Source organism: Dicentrarchus labrax, unplaced genomic scaffold, assembly GCF_905237075.1.
Source record: "Dicentrarchus labrax unplaced genomic scaffold, dlabrax2021, whole genome shotgun sequence".
NCBI classification, from domain to species: Eukaryota; Metazoa; Chordata; class Actinopteri; family Moronidae; genus Dicentrarchus; species Dicentrarchus labrax.
In genome coordinates this window covers 19,593,510-19,616,986 of record NW_026136712.1, presented here as the reverse complement: position 1 = coordinate 19,616,986, position 23,477 = coordinate 19,593,510, and the positions used below count along the sequence as shown (strand labels likewise).

Here is a 23,477-nt window from a genome sequence, read left to right as displayed (position 1 = left end):
ACGATACTGTAACATACATATGCACACTGCATAACTGTTACTGGGCAGATTAGAGGAAGCAACCTACTTCTGGGATAAAAACATGAGCCTGATGTTTGTTTCTTGGTGCAGAGTGAAAGACTGACTCTTGTTCCCTGAGCGGCCCTGGTTCCTGCCTGAAGGCAAGTTGTAAGCCATGGGCCTCACAGGAGACACTCTTGTCTTCCTATTGGCTAAAAATGCATTAAGTTCAGTCAGTAGTACACTCAATATTAATAAATGAATTTGCTCCAAACCAAACTGTGCTGCTTATACCAGTTATCATTTATGTGTAATGGCCCAGTGCCTCTGCGTCTTATAATACAATTATATTGCATATTATGCACATGGGCTATTGTCTCTAATGGTGTAAAATGCATTCCTGAATGTCTGTTTTTTTATACCTATTTCAGCTTTTAATTAGCCATTCACATGCTGGTGTAATATTATTGCCCAATGTTTAGACCACTTTCCATGAAAGCACTTTTTACTCCAACAGCAAAAGTAGCCCATTGTAGGGGATTATTTACAACAATACAATCTATTTTTTCAAATCAAGTAATCCCAAAATAGCTTGGTCAAACAACTTAGTTAATCAGTGTTAATCATGTTAAATGCTGCCATGAGGCTGAAGTGAGGGTGGTCAAACAGCAGCTTCTAATGGGATTACAGGAGTACAGGTATTAAACTGTAACTTCAGATCTCCTTTACTTTAAAATAGTGTTTTACTGTAAGACAAGAAGTGAGGTTAAGATTGCATAATGTGCACAGATTGTTTTATATATGATTCCCACTTCCATAGAATGGATCAATGGGGTTGTGGTGTGCCCTCAAATTGAAAATCTGGTTTCTCCTTATTGATTATGTGGGAAATCTATCCTTCCTGGATTGCTAATATCATTCTTAAAAGAAAACTTCTTTTTTAAACCTGTTTGTGTTTACTGTAAGCAATATACATCAGCAAACAATATCTGCTCTCTTACCCCTTTTTTTTGTTGTATATAGTTTGTATTGTCTCATTGCTTTTTGTTGCTTGAATTCTTTGCAGCATCTGTGTGCTTGTGATTTAACTGAACTACTGTGTATATGATTGACTTTAAACTGTTCTGTATCAATAGGCTACATGCTACAGTTACACACACTTGCTGCAAAGGTTCACCCAAACTGTCTTCTCTGTTTTTGTTGTTGTCTGTTCTGGTGTCATTTAATGTATCAAAACCATTTTCTCGCAGCAGTTTGTTTCTTTTATGTTGGATTAATCGAGGTGGACAAAGTCTACAAAGAAATACTGTTCTAAAGGCATTTGGACTGTTGGTTAAGCCCTTTAAATATACTGTTGCATACAATATCCTACAGTGTTCAACACATATTCTGTACCAAATGGTAACATATTTATATTACTTTTGCATCATTTTATACACATTTTCTCACAAATTTAGCCTGCCATCTTTGTAAACTTTGGGAATTAAGTTTGGCTGCACAGCATGACCCACTGTTAAAATAAATGAGGAAATAGGATGACTTTAAGAGCAACTTTGAGATTCTGAGATATTCTATCCAGGACAAACTGAAGGTAATCATTTTAATACTCAAATCTGTCTGTGTAAGCCCTCATACTGTAAATGTGCTTGTCGTCAGCTGAACAAGCACATCTCTCCTCCCGGTGTGTGGAAATTACCTGGGACTATTCATGCATTCGTAATATCCATTCAATCATGTCAGTGTGAGATTGTCTAATGATAGTCATTTTACACCACAGAATGAGAGTTATCGGTGTCAGCGTGCACCTGTAATTGTGTCCTCCCCCTCTCTCCCTCTCTCTCTTTCTGCATTGCAGTGTCTGAGGCTGTCAAGAGAGCATATGCACCGTGTGTCATTGCTGGCCTCTGCCTGTCATCTCTGCCCCTGTGCACAGACCACCACGCAACTCATCCAGTAATACGATACACACTTCCTCTGTCCTCCTCATGCCTGCTTCACCTTCTGAGCTGTTGTCCCATGACACATGCTGAGCTGTGAGCTTTACATTGCAGCTGACAGTGATGAGAAAGCGCTGCTTTTCACCCTGTGCTGCTTCTAGGAATGGAGCATTTTTACGTGACACTGATTGTGTGGCTCTCAATGTTTAAATAAGATATAAAAATATGAGAACTGGGTGTAAAATTAATTCTTCTTATCCTTAACAAATATTTAGATATTCATATTTCCCTGCTAACCTGCTGTTTCTTTCTTTTATTTTACCGAGCTGTTCTAAATCCCAGCATGTGTGCTTTAACATAGATAAGACACAGCTGGTGAATAATGAATGGAATGGCCTCTCCTGCCTTAATATGCAAAAGCAAGTTGCCACATTGTAGTCTCAAATACTCTGCATTTACCTAAAATTGCAGTGCGTCCTTGACAGAATGACAGGGTATTTAGTCGTATTCAACTGAAGCCTGAGGCGTTTTTTTTGTTGTTTTTTTTACTGTCGCACTCTCCGAGTTTCCATTCAGGTTTAATAAGTTCCTAATGAAAGAGGGCAGGCGGAAGCTGTTTGAGTCAATCTCCTCTGCACAGTTACAGATCATTGGATGCTCCATTTAGGGTGATTTAAATGTGTGCCATGGGACATATTCCAAAAAGCATTCACACAATGACTTTCCATTTACTTTGCTCCTTCTCCTCTCCTATTATAGTAATGGAAGAGCGGGTATCTCAGGCAAAAGACAAAGAAAAGCACCCCCCTCCTCATTTCCTTGGAAATGGTGTGATGGTTTCAACGACACCCGGGTGTCATTCTAAAATAAATAAATAAAGCTGCCCGCTCAGTTGAGTAAGACGTAAACTACTCGTGCAACTCTGCATTTCACCACATTGCACCATGTGAAAAAATAATGGTGGAAATGATGGACATTGCACATTTTTTTCCCTCTTCTCTTCATCAACAATGTACAGCTGAAATTTATCAGGAAAGGTGAAAAAATAAGGAAGTAGTCTGACGCTGATGAGTTCTCAGGCTCTGCAATATATACAATATATTCTGGCGTTTGTTTACTGTGGTCCTTCTTACGGAAATAATTGGTTGGTACGTTAAAGGTGCAGTGTGTAACATTTAGGAGGATCTATTGGCAGAAATGGAATATAATATTCATAGGTGTGTTTTCATTAGTGTGTAATCCCCTGAATAACAGAATAATTGTAGTTACCTTAGAATGAGCCATTTATCTACAGAAGGAGAGGGTCCTCTTCCATGTTTTTACAAGCTGATGTAGAAATGAATGCTAGTCTGTGCAGCCGACAACAGAACAGTTTCCATACTTAGCTGTTAGCTTTGACATTCAACTAGCAAGTGACTAATAAGAGAAACATTGCAGTGCATGTTTTTCGACTTCAATTTACTTATAACTGGGAGGCAAACCAAAAACTAATCGAGGGAGATGACCTCTGTTTTCATAATTCAGTCCTTCCAGGATTTCACTTTTTTGGGGATTGTTGCAGCCTAAAATGTCTAATTCAATGGCAGCTGTTCTAAAAACTTGTGATGCATGTTGCAGTGTTTTAGGCATTTTTTTGGTCATAAAATTGCAGGAAAAGTGAAAAATGTCACCAAACTACAAGGGATTTTATTCTCACTGGAACAACGTTTTGCACTGGAAACTGAAGGTTACATAGAATTAACAGGGATTGGTTGAATTTGCATTAATTGTTGCAATCACAACTTCCTGGAGGGACTGACTGCACAGCCACTGAAAAAAGGATATGTCACCTTTAACTGATATCATAGGGCATAAAATGTTCCTTTTGCATTAATCTATCTCTCCTGCTTGACTCTTTCACACATAATTTCTTAATCATTTGGCAGGGCATGTGTCTGCACATGCAGGGTGTTACCATCCATTACTCTCCTGTCTAGACGGGACTTAAGGCTATTGGTGACCTGCTGGTCTCATTCCGCTGGTGATTCCTGGCAACACTCCCAGTTTTAGGTCAGTCTAACAGGATTAATGCCACGCTGGAGGACTGTGTGTTTCACCTATGCACACAGGGGGTCAGCAGACATGTGGTTAAACAAACAGGTACAATGCTCTTGATGCTTGATGTACAGCAACATTACATAAGGTAAGGGATCAGATTGTCCTTTAGGGTTGATGTGAGCTTTTCTAGGTTTGCATGGTCTGCTAACAAACTGAGCCAATGGTTTCTGGATAGTTTAGTTCTGTCTTTCCAGTAAGTAATATGGTTTTCTTGGCCAAAGTTAATGCTTTTAAGATGAAAGTTTTGTCTTTGTCGTGGGACTGTGAGTGAGGAGAGATCACCTAAGAGACAGATGGAAGAAGAGAGGGGGATGCTGAGGCTGAGGATCTCAGACTGCTCTCCCATGACCTTCGACCAAAACCGACCAACTGGTGTGCAGAGCAGAAAGTGGTTGTCTGTTGCAGTGGGACAGTGTGTGCAGGTTTTCCTGTCTGTGAAGCCTGTGTGATACATTTTGTGAGTTGTGATGTGTACTTCAAAAGTAAATCCAAACAAACCCTTTAAGTTTTACTCTCTTTTTTAATGTCTTTCTTTTGTTGTGCATTAAGGTGGTTCCGAAACATGTATAAGCAACTACAGCACGGATAAACAGTTGAAAGGGATTATACAAAGTACACGCAAACGACAAAAACAAAGGGGCCAGGAAACAAACGGGGTGAAGATAAAAACACAGGAGAACCTGTGAAATGTTACACGAAAAAAGTGTTCAGTGCTTTATTCTGTTATCATTGGTCCTTATAACATTTATTCTGTGCATAATTTAGCTTTAAAAAAAAAAAGGTTTGTCCATTCTGGGCTACTGTAGAAACATGGCAGCTCAACATGGCGGACTCCATGGAAGAGGACCTTTAAAATAAATTGGTACACAGAATTACTCTGGGCTATAAGGGAACTGTCGTGGTAATGAGATGATGAAAAAGGGTCAAATAAAGTAAAATAATTTCAGTATTTCAGAGAGATTTGTCTTTGAAACACTAGTTCAATCCTTTTTTGTCTACTTTTGGCTCAGCAGGGATATACAGTGCAAACTAGGGCACCGGCCTCTCAAACAAGCTGACAAAGTGCAGATCAGGCCAAAATATGAGCAAATGGAAACTGCAAATCATTTTACGGCCAGCTGCTCTTGGTCCATTAGGAACTAATTTGAATCAGGTTGATATAGGTTTAAGTGAATGACCACATCTCCTTGTGGGAATGAACTCACTGTTGTCAAATCAGCACTTTTGGTTGGGTTGTCCTGTGTAGTCATGGCCACTGGAGGACTGGGATTTTACTGCTGGTTCTCAATAAAAGCCTCCAAAGCAGAGTCTTTATCCAAGCATGATGCCTGTTGAGTAGCCTGGTTTGGAGTGGTGGTCTGACATTCTGGCCAACCTCAGACTCTCAAACAGTGAAATCTTTGATAAAAACAACACGAGAAAGCAACAAAAGGAATGCTGTAGTGGCTTGTGAAAGACCTGAGCACGGGCTGGGATAAACAAAAAGGCCACTATGGGTGCCTCATTTGGAAGATCAAGCCCCAAATACCAGATCTGATCCGCATGGGTTCCTCTTCACAGCCTTGGTGAAGATTCCTGGGTTCTACTCCACAACACAGTTTTCAGTCCATTGTACAAACATAATTAGAGTTACTAGTTATTCTTTAACTGAGTTTTCTGATAAAAGCTAATTTAATCTGAAAGGTTAATAATAAGTAATAAGCATTATTTAGCCTTTGTTATTAGATGAAGTACCTCTTCTGCCTCATGGTTCTAGAAACAATATGGGATTTTTGTGATTTAAAATTTACTGTAAGGGACAAAATGAATTGAATTGTACTGAAAACTCCCCCTCATCTATTTATAATTCAGAAATCTGGTATTTTTCCTGGTTTATCCCTGTAAGAAGATGATCTTTTGAGCAAAGATTTCTGAAACGTTTCACTTAAAGAAACTCCCTCTTTTGCCCAAAGGAAAATAAGTAAGTAAAGAAAAGAAGTAAAGGAGTAACACCAGAGAGAGAAAAGACACAGTGCATGACCAACCACTCTTTATCGGTGATCATTGCTCCCCATCACAAGCACAGAGAAAAACCTTCGCATCACGAACGGTCAGTCCAGGATGATTTGTTTTGCCACGAGCTCCACGGCTCACGTGCAGCCTCACTCCCACGTGTTCTTCCAATCTGTACAAGGCCGAACAAAACCTTGACCCCGACGTCCTGCATCCCGGGGAGAGCCACAGCACGGGGGTCCCACACTTGATGGAGTTCTGATCTTGATCTGCCAGGCAGGACGCAGTGTCAACAAAAGCCACGTGGGGAGAGACTCAAAGATGGAGCGTGTGTTTTGCAGTGGGTTGAGTCATCTTTTCTTTAGACGCAGCTGTGGTTCAGTTCAGTACATTCACAAGGTACAAAATGTGCTTAATGTGAGTCAGGTTGAGGTGTTAGCTGTGTCCAAAATCAGTCCCTCATTGACGCATTGGCTATTCTCTGATAAACATTAAATGCATACACTGTAGCGATGGTGGAAGGTAACTAAGTGCATTTAGTCAATTACATTGGTTAAGTGTTTTGAGACACTTGTACTTGAGTATTTGCATTTTCTAGGCCTACTTCTACTCTACTACACTTAGAGGGAAATATAGTTATTGTCAGAATATTGTGTGGCCTAAGAAAGAGAGCAGTGAGCAAAATAATGAACCCAATTAGAACATTTTTTGTTAAAAATTAAGGTAACAGACATAAAAGGCTACTTAAACCTGCAATAGATGATTGTTTTTTACATCAAAATATGCTGCGATTTTTTTGCTGATCCATTTGGTGACCCGTCCTCTTCCAGATCTTCATGGTGGAGAGGAGGTCATATGTCTCACTCAGCGACATTTGAAGTTGTTTCAGCGTCCTCCTGGATCCACGTTCTTAACATTTTTTAAACTGCATGTATCAAAATGTGTATGAAATGTGACTTTGTTGGTTTGCTCTGTACATTTACATATTGCATGCCTGTCTGTCCTGGGAGAGGGATCCCTCCTCTGAGGCTTCTCTTGAGGTTTCTTCCATGTTTTCACTGTTAAAAGCTTTTCACTCAAATTGAGGATCTAAGGACAGAGGGTGAAATGTAATGTTAAACAGATTGTAAATCCCACTGAGGCAAATGGGATTTATGATTTTGGGCTATATAAATAAAATCTGACTCTCTTTTGGACCCTTTAGGGGAATATCTGTCTCTTTCGCTGCTAAATGCTCGACTATGTTCACCAGCTAGTCGCTAACCGTGTCTGTCTGTTTTCTCTGCAGCTGGAAACAACTCTATGAGAACAATCAGAGCTGCAATCTGTTCAGCTGAACAATGAACTTAAACTATAACTATAAAACCTTGAAAAGCTAAGAGGAGCTGCAGATTCAGGTAATATATCAATTCTTGTAGGTTCAAACTATGAGCTACCCCTCGTCATTTGACAAGTTGTTATTAAAAATATGGATTATAGCCGCTTTAAATAAATTTCATTCTATTTTAATAGGCTCAATACTCATCCTTGTCTTCTAACTGCGTCTACTGTTGCAAAGTGTCACAGTTGTGTTCTCTGAGTCTATCTTTATCAGTGCCAATTATTTATGTCTCACTCTATCACATTAAATCAAGCCACGTAATTCCCAAGTCAGCACATTCCCAGATCCACCCACTGCCAGGTTGACACAAATAAACAGCCCTGATCTTGATATAGCACCTCACAGCATGTCTGTTCCACAGCTATCAGGGTTGCAGCTCAGAGGCCTGTCTGCTTCTAAACAGCATTAATAGTCGGGATTAACAAGAGCCGGTGTTCAGTGGCCACTGGGCAAACCTACACCCCACTAGCTAGCATGTGCCAGATGGGTTTGTGGGTAATCCTAGTGTGGGATCAGGGGTAGATCCAGGGTGACAGTGTGGGTGTGCAGAGTCTACACTGGATTAATTGTTAAGACAAAATAATATACATCATAAAACCTCGCAACTTGCAAATTGGAGTGTAATCGATCCTGTAATACTCCAAAACACAACAGCAGTATGATTTAATATGTTTTAAAATGACGCCATTGTGCGGCCCTTCATGAGAACTGTGCATCAAGAAGAGATTGTTCTTGAAAAGTGATTTAATCTGGACCCTTTGAGAGTCTGTGTGGAAGCATGAAATCATCCATGAAGTCATATTTATATCCCCCCTGCAGCTGAACAAGTTATGGAAAAGTTTGGCCATAAAATTTAAATCACAGTAAACATGTGGCCCATAATTTCCTCACGGTTCCCACGAGCAATGAATCATCCCCGACTCGGAGTCTGCGGGGAAACAAGTGTATTTGTGAATATGAATAACCCTGACCCCTGAAGTGATACAATTCATTCAGAAACAAAATAAAAGTGATTACTGTCTTTTATCCGATGGCAAGGGATGAATAAAAAAGATTATTATGTCCATGTGTTTTGGCGCAGGATCACCTCAGAGGTAAAGACGATTTAACAACACTCAAACTCCAAAACCCCACCCACTGTGACATTGTCTTTTTAGCAACTAAGAAATACAGCCCTGGTGTTTGTTCTTTCTTCACTTATAGCCCACAGGGTGAAAGGCTGCTCTATGTACCGGAGTCAAGCTTCAGTTTCCCTCACAATCCCTCCCCATCCATTCAATGGTACAGGCCCGGCTCTAAATGAAGGCCAAGTGGCAGCTTTACGACCTTTCGGGAATAAAAGCTAAAGCAACTAATCCTGCCCTCCCACAAACATTGTCCCTTTTGAACCGTCAAAAGACCTTCACTGTGCACCGTGTCTGCCGCTAACAACCATCTCTCCGCTGCAAAACTACCCCCCTCCATCCGCAGCAATGTCAACAAGGTCGATTTCCTAGAAAGGCCCAGTTGGTGTGAAATCTGAGATATTTTCATAGAGATGGACATCAATAACAACAAATACAGGGCTGAGGAGAGTGAAAAAGCAAACAAAACAGAGGTTGTCAACAACTTTAAAACCCAAGAAGATTAAATACAGACAGACAGACTGATAAAGGGAGATAAAAAAAAGTGGGAAAAAAATGACAAAGGGACAGATAGTGTGAGGTGGTGATCTCAGGAGTCCAGTATTGATCTGAGCTTCTTCTTCTAATCTCCCTGCCCTGTCAGTAACCTCAGCTGGATTGGACATCCAGCCACAAAAAGCAATTTGACCCCCACCGCTGCCCTCACAGGTCACCCTTTAGTGACTGCTGACTTCGGGTTGCCATGGTGATGGAAAATTATGTCTAGGCCCCGGGTTGGACGTGTTAAGAGGCTTGGATTTGTGCCCAGCACCCTATTGCTTTTCATCATAGGGGCTTTAAAGAGACAGCAGAAGAGAATGATTGCTCTGTTGTTATTCATCCGGATATTTTGTAACTTTGTTCAATGGCTGCGCCCCTCGCAGTCACTGGTTTGTTTTTAGCCATGCTAGCGATCTGGCTCTATAAATCCCGATGGAGATGAGTCGGGTTACGAGTCGGTCCACCAACTTGTTCCACATTCAAATATCTCAACAACTCCCAGATGGATTGGCATTAAATTGCCTCTGTCATGCATGGTTCCCAGAGGATGGATCCGAATGAGATTGGTGATCGCCTGATGTTTTATCTAGTGCTATCATGAGGTTCAATTCTGGGATTTTAAGTGAAATCTCTCAACAACTACAGCACAGGACAGCTTTGCATTTTGGTGCTGACATTCATGTACCCCTCGGGATGAATTTTAAATAACTACCACCACCATTATCAGGTCAAATTTTCAGTTTGTCCAGTACTTTGGTTTAAGACTAAATACCTGCAATGGGTAGCCTCTGCTGTACTTTGAGTGCTGCTTAGTGCTAATTAGCAAATATGCTAACACACTAAACCATGATGGTAAACATGGTAAATGTTATACATGCAGGTATGCTGACATCCTGTTATCTAAACAACATATGCCCATTGCCAAAGGCCCATTTTTTGAAAGTTTTGGATGTGCAGGAAGGGACGAAGTCAGGTGACCTTGGTCATTATTATACACATTGTGAAAGGATCGAAGTTTGGTTAGGTTTAGGCACCCAAGGCTACTTGGTCATGTTTCTGAGAAGATCATGGTTTGGGTTCAAATCAGTTTGTTACTTCAGTTAACTTTTGTTCGTTGGTTGATACTAGACTGTGTATTTTCGGAACAACAGGTCTTCAGAATAATAATAATAATAACAGTCTGTCAGACAAATGGGGTTTCTGAATAATGCTTATAGTACAATGTAACTCGTGTTTCACAACTGGCACAGCGACTGCAGCATGTTTTTTGAGGAGAACAGGAAGAAACATTAGGGTTGTCTATGTCCTTGGGTTGACTGATAGAAAATGTGTGTTTTTGACACATGCTCCCCAAGGCTTCCCTCTTCCGTGTGTTTCTAGCCAGCCACTCATTACACCGAAAACAGAAGTGGCAAGACGGGGACACAGACAGTAACAGAGACAGAAACATGCAAAAGCAAAAAAAAGAAAAAGATGCACATGCAGGTTTTTCGCCCCAGTGGAGGGATCACGGCTCCTAATCAGCAAGTCAGTCAAGTGTGCAGAATAATGTCAGTGTGACAGCACCTTTCCTTAGCTGCAGTCCAGTGTCTTCTACACCTTTTACTCAAGGCAGAGAATCTCAGCCGCAGAATGTTTCTCGTTGGCTGATCGATGCCTCCACATGCCCACAGTGTGTCTCAGCTGTTGAAAACACCACATCATGATGCTAATTTATTCAGGGACCAGCTGCTGTGTCAAGATGATTCTGCAAAAGACATCCTTGAAAGTTTTAATGAGCTCACCGTTGTTAATACTGGCGTCGGTGAGGTCGCAAAAGTCAAGATGTGCGTGTACGCTTGCGTGTGTGCTTGTGTGTGTGCTTGGGTGCGTAGGTCTCTTGTCATATCATATGCGCATGCATTTATGTCTGCTTTGACATTCAGCATTAAAGAACACTGAACAGCAGGAGGCATCTGAGTAGGTAACAAGTCATTATCTCATCATGTCGAGCGAAACAAATATGCAGCAGGAGCACACACACACACACACACACACACACACACACACACACACACACACACACACACACACACACACACACACACACACAGAGAGAGAGTTGGTATTCAGGTCACCAATGTGTGACCTGTAGATTGGACCTTGTATTTGTTGGGTAATATATTTGAGTGGCAACTTAAGAGATTTGTGGAAAAGCAAGTGGATTAAAACCTTTAATTGAGAACACTCATAATTTCCAAGAGTAGGTTTAATGGTTTCTACTGGTCATGCAATGATAATGGACTGTTACATGACACATCGTAAATAAGCTGTTCTAATAACCTAAAAAAATAGTAAATGCAGGGCAACCTGGTGGGCCAGCAAGGGCCAGGAGTCCTTGCTGCAGCAGCAATGGGTTTGAATCCAACCTGTGGCTCAGAATCAGAGTCGGAATGGCTGTGTCTCATCCCCTCTCTCTCCCCCTTTCCTGTCTATCTTCAGCTGTCCTGTCAAATAAAGGCAAAAAGCCCCAAAACATATCTACAAAAAGAAAAATGATTAATGCAAAAATGATCAGCCACTTCCTGTGTGGAAGTTTTTGTGATGAATTATTCTCAAAAAACACAAAAGTGAAATAAGAATAATGGTAAGATTGTGTTTTGTTTCCAGACATACAGTGATATTTCTCTGGAAAAACCCTAACCCTAACCCCTAACCCAGTTTTGGGACAACTCTTTAATGAGATGTTGAAAAATGTATAAACACAGCTACAAATTCAACTGTGTTCTTCATCTTTTTTTTTTTTTTTTTGGTGTGGAAGTCAGTTTACCAGAGGTACAGTAAAGCAGAGCGTATGCTGATGATGGCCTCAGGTGACATGAGCACACAAAAGGACTGAAGCACCTCACCTCTGAAGCACCTCACCACTAATTGATGCAATTACAATGTCAGCAGCTGGCAGACAAGAATCAAAGTGAATGGATTGCTTTGGCTTGTGTGGGGGAGGAGGAGTGGACTCCAGCTCTCTGACAGCCTCATTTGCTGATTCAGCCATGAATAAGGGAGGAGGGTCACAACTCCGGACATCAAATTTTGAATGAAAGTGGTTTTATGAGTTTTGCTAACTATATTATTACCTTTTAGGCTGATATAGTGAACTTTTTTGTAAATAGTTTACTATTTCCACATCCAACAGATGTTTGTGCAATCCTTTTAGCTCTGCTTTTGGTCTCTGCAAACTCCAAAGGGAAATGTCTTGCTCTATAGCTGCAAATGCTGCACTACATTCGCCCGATAGTCACTATCTTCGTCTGTCTGCAGTTTGGTCCTGGGCACAGTGGGTTTTTTCACTAAAAACAGTGCGTTTGATCGGTTGCATCAGTGGCGTCATTTCCCCTTTGTGTCCGCATTGTGGCTGTCTGCAGGAAGCTCTTATAGGTTGACATTTTATTCAGTTTTAAGCTACCTTTTTATGATACATTTCTTAAATCTTGGTCGTTTTTAACACTATATTTTAATAATTTTAAGGATTTTAGTCATTAAACGTCTGGATCTTAAGTTATCAGAGAAACAAGCTGAGCTAACGTTAACAGCATCTCGGCTCGCAGCCTCTCGGGGACGTCCTTTGTCTGCCAAATGGTGTCGGACAAACAGTGACTTTTAAAGTGAAACTGCTTTATTCTCTGTTATCACTGGTTTTAATTAACAGATCTGTTTGTTTTAGAGGGGAGCAGACCTCTGCAGATAATCCAGCTCCCGCTAGAAACCTCTTGAACGAAGACAACAACTCCCATGATCCCATGATCACAACCCCGTCAAACTTCGTCTTTTGTTACTGCTTTGATGTGAGAGACCCCCCTAGCGGCAGAAATGACATATTGTACGTTTAGAGAACAGATGTCTTGTTGTAGATGTCTGTAGATACATTTGGCTCAATGTTTTAATATTAAACCATGATGGTGTTCCCTCATTCACTCCTATTAACTACAAGGAAAGCAATGAATGTTCTGTACAGTGCTTAGATTTATTAAGTCTTGAGTGTTACAAAAATGTACAATTTGTATAAACACTATTGTTATAGTAACTGAAACTTAACCTCTGTGGCCATAAGGGGAATGCACTTAGGAACACTGGTTCCATGGCATTGATAGTTAATATCATTTGGTGCTTCTGCCACCGCTGAACTGAGTTTCATTTTTAATATAATTTACAAAAAAGTCACAGAAAGACACAAAAGTCCCTCTGTCCAACACAAACACAAAAATATGGAATAAATATTTCGGGGGAAGCGTCTGGAACAAAAACAGTGGGGCAGATTGTGTGCAAGCTTGTGAAGGATTATAAGGATATTTTAAAATCTATTTTATAGTTCTCTTCCCCTCATACCTGCCACATGGATGCAAATGAGTCCATATATTAGTCCCACAGTTAACAGGCAAACGTTGAAAAAGAATTCTTCTCTAAAACAAGTGTAGAAAAGCACTTAGTGAAGACTAACTGCTAGCGAGGTTCCCTTTAAATCTTTAACTTAAGCTTTCAAAGGGCAGCTGCACGATTGCAGAACAAATAATGTGTCAATACTGCTTCAGTTGTTATGAGCAAATCCATTTCTCCTGACCCTAAGGCCGTGTGTAATTGTTGTTTTGTTGGCACAAATCGCTCCCCCATTAAAAGGGACCATTAAGCTTGGAAGTGTCTCAACAGTGGATAAATTTAATAAGGTCCACAGTGTGAGCCAAGAGTTCATCTCTTTCTGTTCCTGTTGTGCTTCACCATCTTCTTCCTCTTCACGATCATCTCGTAAAGTTTCTCCAGGCCCGGCTGGAGTCCCTGACCGTCCACGGCGCTGCAGCTTTGCACGTGATGCAGCGTGTACGTGCTCAGTTCGTGGACAGAAAGCAGCTTCTCCACCTCGCTGACAGACATGGCTGAATCCAGGTCCTGTTTGTTGGCCAGGATGAGCACGGGGACCCCCTGGTTCTCTGAGGTGCGGGTGATCTTGTGGAGCTCCACTTTGGCCTCCTCCATCCGCTCCTGCTCAGTGGAGTCCACCACAAACACCATCCCGTCTGTCCGCCGGGTGTAAGACTTCCACAGCGGGCGCAGCTTCTCCTGACCTCCCACATCCCACACCTGGAAGTTTATGGTCCGGGACGTCCCCACAGCCACTTTGATCTTCTCCGTGTTGAAGCCCTTGGTGGGGATGGTTTTCACAAACTCCTTCAGTTTGAGCCGGTAGAGCAGAGAGGTTTTGCCGGCGGAGTCGAGCCCGATAACCACCACGTGCAGAGACTGGAAGTTTGGCAGGAACGACGGCGTGTTCGGAGCCATATCAGTCAGCTGGTTCCCCATGACCGCAGCCAGCAATTCACACCTACTTAGGTGAGGTGACAGATTCCTGATTTAATCCTTTTTTTTCTTCAGCAGATTGGCATTTGCTCCCTGTCCTCAGAGGCAGACCTTATCAAAACACACACATAGCACAGAGTTAACATTTAATTTGAAGACAATGGGTGCTAAAGGAATGTGTGTTTGCATGTGCTATTTCACAGTGTCACCTGAGGAACACAAAAGAATAGATATTGATGATTATCAGTGGGAGTGCTTTCCAAATTTAATCTTATCAACATGGGACTTCCTGTTTGCAGCTGAGATTTATGACTTTACTATAAGCAAACTGCCCCCCCCACCATTCTATTAAACCAAGCCTCCATACTTGAGTTTCTTCTCTTCTGATTACATAAAACAATACATATCTTGGGCTTTCTTTCAGTGCCACATTACGGAGCCAAACAACAGCTAATTGGGTGGCTGAGGTTATCTAGAGCCTAATCCTCTTAAGGCTGCTAAAACCTGAAAGGCTTTTCTTGGGGCAGATTGATTCCAATGCAGCGGATGGATGGATGATATGTATTCACTCTGTCTGCGAGGACTGCAGCAGCAGCACTAATCCGGTTGTTGTTGACATCCTGATACCCATCAAACAGCTGCCTTCGGACAGAATACAGACATTGCATGTTTGCAGGAAGATATCTATTATTAACCCTAAAGAAAATCCTGCTGCTGCAAGAGATTCAGCGATTATTGGTTATAGGGGGAAAACGCACAGTCATGTTTGTGAATCGGGTGTTTTTTTAATTACTTGATTGTATTTGAAATAATTCTGTTGGGAATAAGCCACCTTAGTTTTCGTCCTCTCTCGCACGGCACATATATTTTGTACTGCATGTTATTACCACGAAGTGTGCAAAAAAAACACACATAAATGAAACAACTTCTCCTCCAGAGAGCCTGTAGGGGTAACTTTATGAGCTCACCGGACAAAATGAGCGCCACTAATATAAAAATGCAGTTTTAACACAGTTAACACAATAAGAAACCACCTCAATAAAAACTGTCCTTCCTCCGTGCACATTTAAAAAAAATAATAAAAATTCCTACCTTTTAAATGCGCTCCGAACACATCATCCACAGGCAATGAACACATCCATAGTTGACTTGTAAACAAATTGTGTTTGTCCCGGGGGTCACATCCGCTCCTGTTCTCCTCCAGCAGCACTGAGGAGCCCCGGAGAGGCTCGAGCGCACGGCACCTAAAGCCCGGGTGACGTCACGGCCACCTGGACACGCCACCCAACGCCCCCTGCCGGTGACAGCGGGGAACTGCACGGTGCGAGGAGGCACGACAACCGGCCGCACGCATCTTTTATTCAAGGAAGAGTAGCAGTACCACGGTGACATAAATAAATAAATAAAAACATAAATAAATAAAATACTCTGCTGCACGTTAAAGTCCTGTATTCAAAATGTGTGTGAGCAGAAATGGCTACATTCAAAGTGTTACATTTATTACACATTATTGGATTTTTATACCTGATTCATCACCATATACGCAGCCAGGGTTGGGAGGGTTAACTTTAAAAATGTAATCTGATACAGTTAATAATTACCTGTTGTAGTATTAAATGTAGTCAGCAACCTAATTCAAGTATCACAATATTAAAGTAACTTTATTATTTAATTCCTTGATTTTCTTGATTACTTTCTGTTCTGTACTTTTGGATTACCTCAACACCAAATATGGAAATAAAAACAAGAGAAAAGAAATGTCAATAAGAAGTATTGATGCAAGTGTATTCTATAAGACAACAGAACACTTATTTCTGGAAACAGAAATAAATGTAAAGCTTTTTAGAATTAGTGGTGGTGTAAGTAATCCCTATTTTTTACTAAATGTAACATTAATCTGATTTCATTTTTTTTCTGTAACTGTAAAGCAGCCTGTAAGCAGCATCTGAATATTGTCAATATTATATAAAGCTAATTTAACAACTGTGGCTTATATACTGTTGTGTTTATAACCTGATGATATTTGACACACAAAATCTTGATCTATGGCTGTCAGATAAATGTAATGAAGTAAAAACTACAATAGAACTGTGGTGGAGTAGAAGTGCAAAGTAACATGAAGGTTTAGTATCAGTATTTCAGTACTTGTGAGAATAAACCGTGTTTCAGTATTCTACTGAGCCATAGTTGCCTCTGCAGATTGAGTGATCTCAAGCTGCATGTATGTAGATTATTTTTATTTCTGTGCACATATATTACTGTATGCTTTTAAAAATGACAGTTTCTTGGCAGGAACACAATCATGTAATTTAGCACAATTAACATCAGTTCTGCATCTTTCACTATACATACTGGAGCTTGTCATTGTCTGACAAAGCACTGGCTCCACCCTGTGTCCACTCTCAAGAACTTCACGAACTGGAGCTAAATATAAATCCTGTTGTAGATGTTCATGCTTTCCTGTGTTCTGGGGTGACACTAAAAATAATTAGAAAGTAATATTGACTGTCGATATCTGAAGTGTTCAACTCAAATGTCTGCAAACATGCAATCTGCCCACACAACATCTCTCTCTGATTGGATTTTAATCTGCATTTAAGTGCAATGCTACAATGTAAAAATGATTGCTTATATTATAATTAAGTCCTGCATATACAAGTACACATTATGGCACAGACTCCAGACTCCATGTTATTATTTTTGAATAATAATATTGGATCATAATGACTGATACATTAAAATGTTATCAGTGTTTTAATGTAATGGGAGGAAGCTAATTGCAATGACTTTATATCCTGATGGGAAGTTTAAACCATTGCAATAAATCATATTTTGTCAACTGATCATTGGTTTTATATGTAAAATCTCATCCTGCGGACTAGTAACTATAGCTGTCAAATAAGTTACTCTAGTAGTGGAGTAAAAAGCACAGAAGTATGAAGTAGCATAAAATGGAAATACTCAAGTAAAGGGCCAGTACCTCACAATTTGACTTAAATAGGCTCACAGTACTTGAGTAAATGTACTTACTTTCCACCACTGCTCATCCACAGAGGCTAGAGAAGCACCTGATTTAATTGTTTGTGTGTAATGCTATGCAACATGAGTTTAAAGGGATGGTTCACCAAAAAAAACCAAAGCAGAAAAAATCTTACATTTGTACCCAGCTGATGAGAAACGTTTCTTCTTTTTTAACACAATTTACTTTAATAATTAAACAGTCATCTTTCCAGAAACAGAAAAACCTCCCATAACTCAGGAGCAACGTCTATTTCCAGCTAAAGTTACCCCCATTAGTCTGGATAATCCACAGACCTCGCTGTCAACAGTTTTCACAGGAACTACTTTCTCCTGCACAAATGGCTCCTGTATATTTGTTGACAGTATTTGGATGGAGGATTATCCAGAGTAATGAGCATACCTATTGCTGGAAAATACGTGCTTTTAAAGTTACTTTTCAATGTTGTGATATCTAAAACAAATAAAAGCAACATGATATGCATGTCCAGAGGTGAAAGTGAAAATACAGCGTTTTCTGGAACTTGGGCGCAGTCACAAAATATAAATATTAATTGTGACATATGTGATTTCATAATAGTAGTGACTATCATTTTATGGGAGTGGAAAAAGGCTCCTTGTCGGGAAATGCAGCCATTATTATGTAATTCAGCACCACCTTAACACAACAAGGATCAATTTAGCAGAGTCTACAGTGTGCTGTAGTGTGACGACGGAGGGTTCATGGAGGGTAAAATGCCACAGTTTAATGAAGTGCAAATGACAAAAGACAAGAATATCAGATCTGATCAGAGATTAACATCCTATTTACACAATATCTGGCATCCTGCCCATTTCCAAGACTGTTGTGTAATAAGTTCAATTTTAAAGAAATTTACATGTCTTCAAATAAAAATACAAAGTTATAATAACAATGTGCTTATGAGACCACTCTGCCTGCAATACAGATTTACAGGTCTCAAACAAATAAGAGCAAAAAAAAACATTAATGCTAAGACAAACGTGTAGTTTAAGCATTAATATTTTAAATTCTAACATTGTAGTGGTTGATTTAAGTCTTAAAGTATGCTAAAACAACATACAGAATAAGATAAGACGCCTTTTCACAGTAGTCATCGTTCACAAACTCACCTCCCATACAGAGAGATAAGGGTGCAGTGCGGCCAGAATATTCATTATTTCACACTCCCACATTGGTGTTTTTCATTTTGATTTCATCATCTCACAGGATGTGGGACTGTTGAATTGTTGCCACAGTCAATATATTCAAAGGTGTCCAGAGACACCTGCTCCGTGTGAGCGAGATAGGAAATATTCATTGTCATTCTGGGGGGGATAAAAAAGGAGAAAAAAAACATTAATAGAGATAGTTGGAGTCAGCATCTGCTGTGTCATGTTTGCATAATGTTTTTAAATCAATATTTCTTATTAAATTCATCAGAAGGACAAAAATCCGACTTTACACAAATTCTAATGTGTCTGCTGTGTTCATCACTGTTTTGTATATTCAACATAAGAACTTTATACGGTGATATTATGTATGTGTTGAGCTTGTTCCGCTGCCCCCAAGTGGTCAAAAAATCAATTTAATGCAGTTTCAAGTTTTATCACAAGTTCAACTGTCATGAATGTGTTCAACTTTTATCCCTGACAACTAGAAATGCAATGTTGTCCTAAGTGGTACAGTATAAACATCATAAAATTACACTGTGAAAAAATGTGGTTTCCAACTTAAGAATAGGCTAGTTTTCAGTATGTCAACACGTTCTAGTGTTAATAAACTGAAATTGATGTAATCATCTGTTATGGTTTTAGACTAAGTGGTATGCTTGAGTTCAGTGAAGACATTTGGAAATAAAAGAATTTATTGATTTCTAATGCCACCATTAGATAATTCGATTAAATGTTGAGTCAATGTGCCACAAGAATGTAATGTTTTTAAATTAAAATATCTTCTAAAAATCTTCTAATCACATCAAAACAGTACACCAGACTGGCCAGTCCAGAACTGACACTAGAAGGGTACCTACAGCATCCTAGTTTGAAACATAGGGCCACTGACAGAGCAGCCACATTGGACAAGTTGGGAGTAAGAACAGGCTGAATATAGGCTGTATATAGGTTCAGATGTGATCCATTCAAACCCTTGTAGGAAAGCAGCCGGTCATAAGCAGAATAGTTTTCTTGTTTATGTTTGATTTTGTGGTTAAAACCCACTTTTTTTTAAAGTCTATGTTGTTTTTGTATTATCTAAAAAGAACATTTCAGATTCAAAGATCTGACTTTGAAGGATGAGACCGGGTTTTGAAAAGAACCAGTTTTGAGGTTGTGGTTTTTAACCCTGTGCTGCACAAAGCGATGCTTTTAACACCCTGCGGGTTTCGAGATATGCGAAAGTGGCGGCCTTTTCCGCTGGTTTTAAGATTGAGATTGACACTTACTGCAGCTCCAGAAATAACGTGTGAATCTTGATAGAGCTCGACTTGCAGTAAATGCTGAAAGAGATAAAGCAGTTGATGTGTGGACATGTGCTGAACTCAGACATATAAACAACAATGGCTGACGTTTTATTATATCACTTATATATGATATCACCATCATACATTCTTTCTGTTGGAAAATGAAGGTTTATTTCCAACTTACTTTAAGCCTTTATCACTGATAGGCAGGTCAATTTTAACAGTGTACTGGAAAAGGAAGAAGGGTGAGAAATGAATTGCATTGCAAATATATTAACAGAATATTTTCTATGTGAATCCTGCTGTGTGAAACTCACTGATTGCTGCGAGCGGGACTGGATGGCGCTCATATTAGATATCTTGGTCTTTCCCACAACTGAGTCCGAGATCAGACCCTGAAGGCTAAACTGGATGATCTGAACTGGGACAAAGTTCTCATTGGTGATGTTGATGAGGTTCTAGGAGAGGAAACACACAGCTCGTCAGATGCAACCGACTCAACTCTCTACCATTAAAGAGTCTCAGGGAACTTTGTCCATACAAGTATATGTGAATGACATGTACATTAAAAATATGGTGGCTCAGCAAAAACTTAACAGGACATGTATGTAGAAGGATAATTACAATCTAATATATAAAGTTATAGAATATAAAGTTTCAATCATTATTTGTATCCTGTTTCAACTGATATTATTTTAATCTTCATTGTGTTTTTAAATGTTGTTCTACTCCATTTTTTTGGGTATAGTTCGACATTTTGGGATAAACGCATGTCTGTGAACTAAACATGTGGCTGGAGCTTAGCTTAGCTTAGCATTAAGACCACAAACAGGCCTACCAACACCTCTAAAGCTCATAATCTATATCTTGTTTGTGCAATCTGTACAAAAACGAAGGTGTAAAACTGGACAGAGCCAGGATAGGGAAGGTTTTGACCAATAGCTACTGTGGTTTTGCTTTGCAGGGCAGAATATTGTACTGTCGTTTATTATACAGACACCAAACAAACCCTGAACATCCTTCGACTTGCTCAGTAAAAGGCCTTTGATACAACACTGCTGCGCTTGGTGCTCCTATTACTTACTGTGACCTCCATTTCAACTGCATTTGGGGTGAAGTAAACCATGACCGACAGCACAGACACAGGCGTCAGGATGACACTCCGCGGGAAGAGGAAGAAGAGGAACAGACAGCAAAGAAGGAGACAGACAATCATGGAGACACAGACGTACAGCTTCCTGTAAGGCAATACAAACATGCAAATGTTTCATATTAAAGTGCAACCATTATCAACATGTGCAAGACGTACACACACAACTGACTAATGTTGTATACAAAACAATGTTTAATTATATTTAAACTGTAATAAAATTATAGATTTGTTTGGTGCATATTATGTAAAACTAATACAAAACTATAAAAAAAAGCACACAAATACACATATGTCCCTTACGTGCGTCTGGGTTTCAGCCTTACATCATTACACGGTATTACAGCAACTAGCTGGTCTTCGTGGCCTGTCAATACAAAAAAGACAGACTGTAATAAAGTTGTTTTAACCTTAAAAAAAATGATGTGAAAGTGAATTGTGGCTAAACACGCTGCTCAGCTGAACCGACTGTGTTCCTTTTGTTGTGGAACGTGAAATGAAAGTTAACTGAGGATGAGGAATGTTGCAACACTGGCTCAGTTAGCTGCATTGAAGGCGCTGCCGTTGCTTAAAATACAGTAACAAATCATGAAAATCATGATCAAGTCATTTTACATGATAACCAACCTCTGGGAATTCGCCCGGTGCCACGACATGTGGGGCATGTGTCTCCTGTTGAGTTCCCATTCATGGCACCATATGGAGGGAACTGCCTCAGTGTTTTCACCTTCTCCGTGTCTTTTGTCACATCAGGTCCCTCTGTGGCTTTGCTGTTCTTCCACGATGTAACCATGGCACCTAATTGCGAGAAACGGTCCAGTCTGAAGAAGCAAAACAACACACCAAAATGGCTGAAATCTCCACCTAGAACACAAACAAGTTCAACAGCTTAATAACAGTACGTAGAGCTTCTACACGAAGCTTCCTTAGTTACGTATAAAGCCAAACACCCTCACAAACCTTTAAATAGCCAATAAAAGCTCATTTTTATGCTACATGTCAGGATGTGAGCAGAGTCCAGAGTGTGGGAGTGACAGAAAAACACCCTCAGTGACTTTATTTTATGGTTTGTGCCTGGAAATGATATTATACAATTACTATTCCGTAAGATATTCTGGACTTTTTAAGCTATATTAAAGTATGGGTATAGATATATGCACTGTTATGCACAGTATTTTCTTGTAATGATGCAATAATAGCCACTTTCTGTGTAATATTACAACATTTCCCTGGAAGTTTATCACTGAAGCACTGAATCTTTCTGCTTTCACAATGGCAAACGACTTGTGAAACATGAGCCAAAGCTGTTATAAAATGTAAAAACTAGTACTACATTTTAACCTTAAAATAAATGCAGAACTAAACCCAGTGGATATAAAGAAAACACTGTTTTTACTTTATTTTAATGGGAAATAAAAAAAAAAAAAAGGGACCCAAAAGTTGAACTAAGTATTATATTAGTAATATTATATGTATTTTTATATTATTATAATATTAATATTTACTGTGATGGCCTGATCACTAACTGACCATAACATCAGGTTCATTCACCTCCAGAATTTTAACATTTTTATTATATAATGGAATGATCAAATATGATTTTTACCCAAGTACTCCATTTTATGCTTCATACTTCCACTATACAGGGAGTCCGAGGAAAATAAAGTATTTTTTTATCCCACTACATTCATTAGACAGCTGTAAATACAACCTAAAACATCTACAGCAGTCAAATTAATACAAACACATCATATATAATATAAAACACTGACCAGGGAGCATTTTACTGCACAATGAGTACTTTTACTGCCATACTACTTTTACTAAAGTGACATTTTCAAAGCAGGACTAGTTACATTGCAGCATTGCGACTTATACTTGCGTAAAGGACTTCCTCCGCCTCTTATTCAAGAAAGTACGACAGGCTGTGAGGATCCTGCGTTTTGCATTCTGCTGGCTCATGTAGCTGGAGTCATATACATTACATTTATGACCACCTGTTGCTCAAAAACAGACCAGCTTCCGTACATTTAAAGCTTGTTAAGCGCAGAGATATTGCCTGTTGGTCTGCGTAAAACAGTCCAACATGACGCACCACGCTTCAGCACCAACATGCGCAGAGGCATTCGCTCCGCATCCATTCAGCTGATGAGTGAAATGAACTCTTACCTTGACTTTTAAACTCCGAAAGATCACCCAGTGTGGAGGTTAAACTGCTACACCTCCTTTATCATGTAAGTCCCGAAGAGCTTCTGTACACTGAGGCAGCAGAACAACCTCAAGTATGCAGAAAAACAAAAACCCAGTGGGAGGAACACTTCCTTCTTCTTCAGGTGACAGGTCAGGCTGCCTCCAGCTGCAGATCACATGTGCTGTTTTCCATTAACTCTTTGGCTTTATAGCTACAATGTTGCGACACATATCCACGCACAATGCGCTAAAATAAATTGC

At 39.9% G+C, this 23,477-nt stretch overlaps 2 protein-coding genes across 3 annotated transcripts; both read right to left on the bottom strand.

The window, feature by feature from the left end:
• Window positions 1-13,053: 13,053 nt before the first annotated feature.
• Window positions 13,054-18,003, bottom strand: arl4d (ADP-ribosylation factor-like 4D). Its single transcript, XM_051416625.1, has 2 exons — window positions 15,492-18,003; window positions 13,054-14,510 (listed from the first exon to the last, which is right to left on the bottom strand). Exon 2 carries the CDS (start codon window positions 14,400-14,402, stop codon window positions 13,794-13,796), a length of 609 nt encoding a protein of 202 aa, XP_051272585.1. The 5' UTR covers window positions 14,403-14,510; window positions 15,492-18,003; the 3' UTR covers window positions 13,054-13,793.
• A 140-nt stretch (window positions 18,004-18,143) lies between these two features.
• On the bottom strand, window positions 18,144-23,385 carry tmem106a (transmembrane protein 106A). 2 transcript variants are annotated; one of them, XM_051416624.1, is made up of 8 exons: window positions 23,196-23,385; window positions 21,654-21,890; window positions 21,330-21,393; window positions 20,961-21,114; window positions 20,194-20,334; window positions 20,061-20,104; window positions 19,859-19,912; window positions 18,144-18,743 (listed from the first exon to the last, which is right to left on the bottom strand). In XM_051416624.1, the coding sequence occupies exons 2-8, from the start codon at window positions 21,817-21,819 to the stop codon at window positions 18,635-18,637; spliced, it is 732 nt and encodes a 243-aa protein (XP_051272584.1). In that variant the 5' UTR covers window positions 21,820-21,890; window positions 23,196-23,385; the 3' UTR covers window positions 18,144-18,634. The 2 variants fall into 2 exon arrangements, with proteins under 2 accessions (XP_051272584.1, XP_051272583.1); XM_051416623.1 differs by having other exon boundaries at window positions 21,654-21,847; window positions 23,196-23,384.
• Window positions 23,386-23,477: the final 92 nt, after the last annotated feature.